This window comes from Miscanthus floridulus, chromosome 16 (genome assembly GCF_019320115.1).
Source record: "Miscanthus floridulus cultivar M001 chromosome 16, ASM1932011v1, whole genome shotgun sequence".
Taxonomy (NCBI): Eukaryota; Viridiplantae; Streptophyta; class Magnoliopsida; order Poales; family Poaceae; genus Miscanthus; species Miscanthus floridulus.
The window spans coordinates 57,250,414-57,258,280 of record NC_089595.1 but is presented as its reverse complement, the minus strand read 5'-3'; the positions used below and the strand labels follow the sequence as shown (position 1 = coordinate 57,258,280).

At 41.0% G+C, this 7,867-nt stretch overlaps 1 protein-coding gene across 1 annotated transcript; it reads right to left on the bottom strand.

Moving 5' to 3' along the window:
* Positions 1-4,653: 4,653 nt before the first annotated feature.
* LOC136512525 (ERBB-3 BINDING PROTEIN 1-like) lies at positions 4,654-7,635 on the bottom strand. The gene is made up of 10 exons (XM_066506487.1): positions 7,478-7,635; positions 7,269-7,365; positions 6,694-6,778; positions 6,458-6,607; positions 6,219-6,372; positions 5,804-6,019; positions 5,589-5,725; positions 5,413-5,504; positions 5,064-5,246; positions 4,654-4,864 (listed from the first exon to the last, which is right to left on the bottom strand). Exons 2-10 carry the CDS (start codon positions 7,363-7,365, stop codon positions 4,800-4,802), a joined length of 1,179 nt encoding a protein of 392 aa, XP_066362584.1. The 5' UTR covers positions 7,478-7,635; the 3' UTR covers positions 4,654-4,799.
* Between the last annotated feature and the right edge of the window lie 232 nt (positions 7,636-7,867).

The following is a 7,867-nucleotide window of genomic DNA, read 5'->3' as shown; positions in this document are numbered from 1 at the left end:
TACATTTTGGTTCATCATGGGTTCATAATTTGGTTAAGGTCAGGCAAAATCTTAAAAAAAATGTTGACCAAATTATTTTAATCTAAATCTTCAGTGTTTGCGATAAGAATAAACGTTGCTCCTTATAGATCTTCAGGTAAGAATATGAGCGTACAGACTACGGAGTCAGGAAATTTTAATAGCTTTACATAATCTTTGTCTTGACTAGGACGTATTAGAGTTAGGAAATTGAAAGTATGCAATTGATAAACAATATGTGTGGACAATCTTGGTGTCTGTTTAGTTAAATCCCTAAAGTTACACTGTACAACGCCTGCTTGTTTCAGGATTTAGGCATCATGTTACCTGTATGAAACATGGCAATGTCCAGATTCTGAATATATAATGGCTGTACAGTGAGCTTCTATGCTTTTGTTAAAGGCTTATTTAGGTCACTGACAGCGCACAATCATGATTATCACTCTTTCGTGATCTTTTTATTCTTATTTGGGATGAGCCATTTGCATATATTATGATGACTGCTCTGTCTTTTATGATACTTCTATTCTGCTTTTAGTGAACTATTTGGCATACTGGGTGAAATGCACCCTTACATATATATGGTCTTTTTTGGTGTTCTCGGTGAACTAAGGGCAATGGAAAATCTAGCCGACACTTCTTGCCTTCCATTTTTCACCTTCTAATTGACAGTTCGATGCTCCATCGCGTTGGTGCTTCTATTTAGATATTTAGACAGTTCTTTCATATGAGTCAATTTTCAAGTTGCCTTGCAGTTGGTATTTACCTTAGAATCATGTCTCTGCTCTCTATTTGCGCATTCAGTCCATACCTGCCTATTTATGTATGCAGTCTTTGGAAGTTCATGTTGCCTTTTTTTTCCTGCTTTGAACCCTGCAGGAATATATATCTCAAACAAAAAATTCGTCAGTGTCTACCTTAACAAGGGCAGTTCTTTTTCTTTGGATGATATCTGCCTGACCGCATATGCTGATACTGTTGCTCATTAGAAAGTCACTTCTATTGATACTTTTGGCAAGTTTTAAACTAATTATTAAATATTAAACAGAGGGTACTGAAGACGATGCAACTGTGCCCGTTCATGAATGGTGAATTGGGTATATAGTACCATTTTTGCAATTCTTGCCCTTTCATAACTTCTTGGGTGTGAAATTTCATGGAGATGGGGAACACCAGACGACCAGAGGCGCTCAGGGAAAAAGACACAGAGACACCAAATGGTGCTCACTCATATTCCTATCTGCAACATCGGCACTCAAGAAGGTTACAATAAAGCACCCCTTTCTATGTTCGGTTCCTTTTCCCTTCAGCAGGCATCATGTTGATTAATAGGTCCTTCAAGTAGTATCAGCATATATTCTACTTTTTTCTCATTTCATTTTTAGAAAAAAAGTGACCACATATTTCCTCTATTATAGATACTTGCTTTCTTAGATCTAGCATTTGCTGCTTGGTGAGATAGAAAGAGGCATCCCTTAGTGTAATTGTATCATCTGTTGGTATTAAGAAAGGTCCATAATTAACAATTACAGTTACACATTCCTCAGTTGTTGCCATGCTGAATATGCCTTTACCATGTGCGTTGTCCTATCTACGGACTTTTATTCAACCTTCTCAGTTCATATATACTGTCACTAAAGAATATGTTGCTGCCTTATGTACGTACAACAATGAGATGGAACCTGTAATGTATTTTTCTCATATTAGATTATTACAGTAACATGCAGTAGGAGTTATCAACTCTTTCAATAAACAGAATATTATCTACATGATTTCTCCCATTTTTTTAAGCTTCTTTCATTTCGTTAAAATATTTGATTGATTGCACGAAATAAATATCCATAGTCAGCTCTCAATGACAGGTATCATATAAGATCTTCAGTTGAATTTTGTTTTCACCACACTTCTATATGTGGCTCACAAATTTGTAAATTTCATATAGGATGATGGCTAATAATGTCAAAAGTTTTAAGATTATTTCAATACTATATAAATAATATTGTCTACTGTCATGGCATGCCTCTTATTATACACAAACTACATGTTACACACTTCCCAGTTAACTAAACCAACTATTACTATCACAAATATATAGCTAGTGTCAAACTATTTTCCGTTTGGAGATGTTAATTTTTTGTTCTTGCTCCGTATTTTATTATGATCTGTCATTTACATTTTTTTTGCGCTGCTTGCGATTGATCCTTGGCCGGATCCGTCGGTTGTATGGTTGGATTTCTCCGCTCTCCATTCAATCTATGCAGTGAATCGGGTGCAAAAAAAAAAAAAATCTCCTTTATCTCCTTAACTACCTTACCGACGCGCACGAGGGCGTGCACGATGGACCAGTACCTCATCGTTTCGAAACCCGCAGATACTCTTCCATATGCGTATAACCAGGCCGCCACCGTTAGGAGCCACCGAAGCATTGGACAACACTCGACTCCTGTACAAAAGCAACCAGAAATTAATATCTCCACCGTTAGTAAGCGCCCCTCACAGACCCTTACATATCCTTCACCAGCGTGGGAGTAAATGCTGCCCCTCACAGATCTTTCACCGGTGCCGGAGTAAGCGCCATTGAGACAAGGATAGAATCAGAGCGACTTAGGAGGGTTTTTTTAGATCTAGACTAAAATTTAAGAGGTGTCAAATGAGGGTATTATATGGTGTGTTCGAATACTAATAAAAAATAAATTACAAAATCCGTCAGTAATCTACGAGACAAATTTATTAAGCATAATTAATCTGTCATTAGCACATGTTTAATGTAGCACCACATTGTCCAATCATGGACTAATTAGGCTTAAAAGATTCGTCTCGCTAATTAGTCGTAAGCTGTACAATTGGTTTCGTAATTAGTCTATATTTAATACTCCATATATATGTCCAAACATCCGATGAGACAGCGATAGGAAGAACCAAACACCACTTTATTACATCGCCGGCTGGACACTAATCTAGATAAACTAGGACCTAATCGACAGTTCTACACCACCAGGCTTGGGAGAGAAACGAGAGGAATGGGAGATCAAGGTTGATTATAACCATCCGACGGGCAGGCCGCAGGCCCGACTGGCCTGGTCAGAGTCCGAGCCGTAATAAAATGCTAAAATGCTGTCACATTGGATTTCGTCTGCACAAAGAAAATTTGCTCGCAAGTCTATTGCCTCAGTTGTTCACGTTTTGGGCATTTTGCTGACTTACATTACTCAAAATCGACCCAGGAGGATAAAAAGTAATCTTATGCCTCAAGCCACCGGACTGGACAGATCAACAAAATCCAGGCACCACAAACAGAAAGATGTAGCCCAGAAAACTATGACCCAGGAGGGTGAAAAGTTTAAATCTTATATGCCACAAGCCGCTGGATTGGACGGATCAACAAAATCCAGGCAACACAAACAGAAAGATGTTAGACCTATACTTCAAACGATTGTATCTGGATGCTACATCCCAGCAGTTGGCGGTATATTAGGGGCTCTCGCCCAGGCAACTGCATCCAGCCCCAGACGCTGGAAATCGAACACTGGAATGCTAGCACTAAAATCAAGCGATGCCTAGCCCAGGCAAGATTCCCGGGTCAGAAACCAAGCCTGTTTGGATACGAACCTGGACACAAGATGCCTGGCTAGGAGCTTGCTTGGACACTGCCTGTGCAGTGTTTGGATGAAGCCCTGAGAGCTTGACTGACCCAGGCAGCCATGCGCATGCCCAGGCGATGGAAAACGTCCGCCTGACCCAGGCAGCCATGCGCATGCCCAGGCGATGGAAAACGTCCGCCTAACTCAGGCTGCATAGTTTGCCTAGTCTAAACACATAAAGTATCTTTATTGATATTAATGGTCACTTGATTAATTCCATAAGACCATGATTACAGCAGGTTCTTCCTCTCCCTTTTTCCATGTATAAACGCTAACATAGTATATAAGAAACCATAAATTATTGTATATTTATACAGAAAAATATTAGTGTAATTCAAAACTAAGCGACTGTCTCTGGCACAAGTGTTGTCTCGCCTAATCACCATGATTAGCTAATGGAATAGGAGTCACGTAGCGACAATTTGTTTTACTGTCTAAACACAAAAATATTTTTTTGTCTTTACTTATCACTTTCTACTATAATTAAATACATAGAGATGTCATTTGAAAAAAAATTAAATTAATTTTTTAACAAAGAATAGATAATTAACTTAAGTTATTCATTTAGTAAACACACAATAATAGTGTTCATTAATCATATACAAACAATAAAAAAAAAAGTAAAATTTCACTCGCATAAGCATTCTCAGGCACATACATCGAACCAAACAGACTTTCTCTGACCTTGCCTCACCAGGCAAAACTAATCAGCTTTACAGGCAACTTCAAGGCAACACTTTTTGCCAAGCGAGTCACCCAGGTCTCCAACCAAACAGCCCTGCCAGCACTAAAATCAAGCGATGCCTGGCCCAAGCAAGATTCCCAGGTCAGGAACCAAACAGCCCCTAAAATCCTAATTTCTACTGGAATGCGTTGTTTATGCAAGCACTAAAATTTCCAGGCTGGGAGCAGCTCAGAAAAATCCGAAGTGAAGGACGTGAAGAACAGAGAACACTGGGCATGCCTCGTAGATAATTATCCTTGTGCCATTAGATGCGATAATGTGCAGCAGGATGCTTCATTTCTTAAGACACTAGAAAAAGTACTCCATTTTTTCCACAACTGAATGTAATATAACACCATCAGATGCAGTGAAGAAACAAGAAAAAAAGCTGAAGGCAGTAATTCCAAAAATCAGAATTATTCTTGGCTTGCACCGTTTGTCGCCTCCATGGGATCTGCTTCTGCTGCATCTCCTTTCTTGCCTATATTCATGAGGAAACAAACAACTAAGTACAAAGAATTATACGAAATAAACAAGTATAGACAAAAGGCACAAGAGTTGTGTACCATAAAAAATCAAAACAAATTAGCGTGTAACTAGTTTATCAAGAGAACCAAATGAGCATGCAGCTCAGGGGCGACAAAATAATGAGCATTGTGTACTGTGTACATGAGACAAACCTTTCTTCTTCTTTCCACCACCCTTCTTCTTTGATTTTGTCCCCAAAGCAAGCCATGCCTTTATCTCAGCATTGTCTTCAATGGATTTTGTGGGCTTTAGCTCCTGTAGCAGATGTGATGTAATCTTATCTGATCCATTGGGCATCAGAAGCACAGTGAACTTTATGTGTGCAACAAGATCACCTGCATGATACAACCACTTAATATGATGGCTCTTAAAATAAATCAATCTGCACCAGAAGCCCACAAACCTTACTGGAGTTTATATAGACCCAAAGTGAGAAGTTATGGTATGTTGAAAAACGAATTCAAGCAGTCCAGTGATTATATCGAGGGGAGTAGTCTCTACCTGGCTTCTCATGAAGTACAGGGTACGGCTGTAATAGCTCATGGTTCATGCATTCCACCAAGCCTAAGCGTGCACGCTTCTCTTCTAATGCCCTATAGCAATTCATAAGCTCATGTTTCAAAAAACAACAAAGGTAGAACAGTTAAAAACTCAAAATTCGTTGTGCAGTCACAAACCTAGCAGTAAAAGGCATGATTGGGAACTTCTGGCTAATCTCACTGAAAATAAACCTTGACGCTTTCATCTTCAAGTGATAATTCTTGTCTACAGCCCTTTTGTAGATGGTGGTCTGCTTCTCATCCAATAACTTGGGCTGCCACGAATATAAAACAAAAATGTGATCAAACAGGGGGGAAAAGGAGGATCATATGCAAATAACAGAAATTCTTACCTTCCCCTCCCCAGTGCTGGTGACAATATCGATTGCATAGACTTCATTTTCTTCAAAGTCAGCATCATCAACCTTTGTGTCAGCATTGGAGACACTGAGAACAACTTTGTTACCATCAATCACAAATTGTTTCAGTTGATGGCTAAGAACACCTTCCACAATTTTGCAATCGTAAGCAGCAGCAACTTTCTGAATTGCTTCAGTAACATCCTTATTCTGAAAATATATAGAGTGGGGATTAGTAATGAAACGAACAAATCAGTACACACCCACAAAATGAGAAAGGAAGTACTTAGTTAGGTCAACACTTCAAACATCTTTCAAAGATATATACTTAGGGAGACAGCAACAATGATAGATAAAATATAACTTGTGAAAGAAAAAATAAACTTAGGGCTTTGTAAAACATTTATACCTTCTTCCCAGGTCTTACAAGTCGCATAGCAACTTCTGCTGCTGTGTTGGCAGCAGCAAGAACATCAGCTGCTCTTCCTGTGACAGGCCCATTTGCTATTACATGTGTATGTGCCACCACAGCAATAAAGCCATCAATATGACAGCCCATATCACTGCAAAAAGGAAAACAAAATTGTTGAGGTCCACAGCAATACCTGCAGAAAGGGATTATAAAAATAGTTGCAGCAAGACAATTACATTTTAACCATATCATTTTCTTCCAGAACTGCATCATCTGTGGCAAGTGGTGAGAAGTGGCATACGGTGTTATTCACGGACACACAGGTTGGGAAAGCAATGCCCCTTTCAATCTTCCTCTTTGCATTCTTGTAGACATTCCCAGTTTGCCTATTCCAACAATGAGCGCAAAGTAAGGATGCAAATTAGCAAGAAAGTAGCAATCAAGAGCACTAAGACACAGAAAGATGTATTACTCTCTTATGAAAGAGTCGCCCTTCTCACAAAGGTCAACAATCTTCGCTTTTGGCTTGCACTCAGACACAACCAGCTTCAGAGCATCTGTTGCAAAGGTGATAAAACACTTTAGCATTTCATTTCTGATATTAGTATGCATCATCAGGCCAAAGTAAGCACAATTACAACAAAACTCAACATACATACAAAATAAGATAACAGATAAAACTTCCCAAGAAAATGGGGCAACCAAAGTGGTGCTAACATCCAAGTAGAAGCCTCCTCTGCAATCCAGAACCACTGCTACCAGTATAGACATCATGGTCAATATGAACGCCATTTGACATATCAAATTCCGCTTCTCAAAACTGTAACGGGAAATCTATTTGCTAACCCAACAGCTAAATCCGGCTACTACTAAAAATTCACAAAGACCGCCAAACATCTAAATTGAAGAACAGCTAACAATTAACAAAAACCAGCGGCAACAAATACTAGAAAAACTAGACAATCTCCACGCACGCTGCTGGACAGCAGATCAACCGCAAGGATGGGTGATAAGGTTAGAAGGGGGAGATAAGGCGAGGTTACTTACTGTTGAGGATTTCGGCGGCAGCCTTGTACTTAGTGACGACGTCGTTGGAGGAGAGGTCGAGCTCCTTCTGCTCCCTGACCTCATCGTCCGACGACATCTGCGGCATACATCAACACTCAGCGATCAGTAATGGCGACAAAGTGACAGGAAACAAACGAAACAGGTCGAATCGAGCCCGAGGAACATGGAAGGGGACGGAAAAAACTCACTGCTTCAATCCGAGGTGGAAGTCGGCGGCGATGGGAGGGGGCCTCGGGGCGGCGTCGGAAGTGGCGGTGGTGGTGGTGGCGGCGGCGGTGGCGGCGGGTGAGAGGTTTAGGTTTAGGGTTTGGGCTCGGGAGGCGGATTAGAAATGTAGTGAGGCAGCCGGGTCGGGTGAGGCGGCGGCGTTTGGCTAGGGCTTAGAGGGGAGGAGGGCGTATCACTGGCCGGTGGGTCCGGAAGATGGTTAGTGCGGCCAGTGGGTCGCTGAGAGGTAGGACTGGTCCTGGGCCCTGGCCTCCTGGGCCGTGCCGCGTGTGGGGCTGGATAAGACTTACAGGTGGGCCACAGGCCACAGAACGGTGCGGCCCGACCAGAGCAGAATCCACGTGTGGGGG

Coding starts and splice junctions, on each gene's coding strand:
- LOC136512525 (XM_066506487.1), bottom strand. CDS start 7,365: ATGTCGTCGGACGATGAGGTCAGGGAGCAGAAGGAGCTCGACCTCTCC. Junction 6,779..7,268: donor TGCCGCCGAAATCCTCAACA/GTAAGTAACCTC, acceptor CCTTTGCAACAG/ATGCTCTGAAGCTGGTTGTG. Junction 4,865..5,063: donor TGGTGGAAAGAAGAAGAAAG/GTTTGTCTCATG, acceptor TCATGAATATAG/GCAAGAAAGGAGATGCAGCA.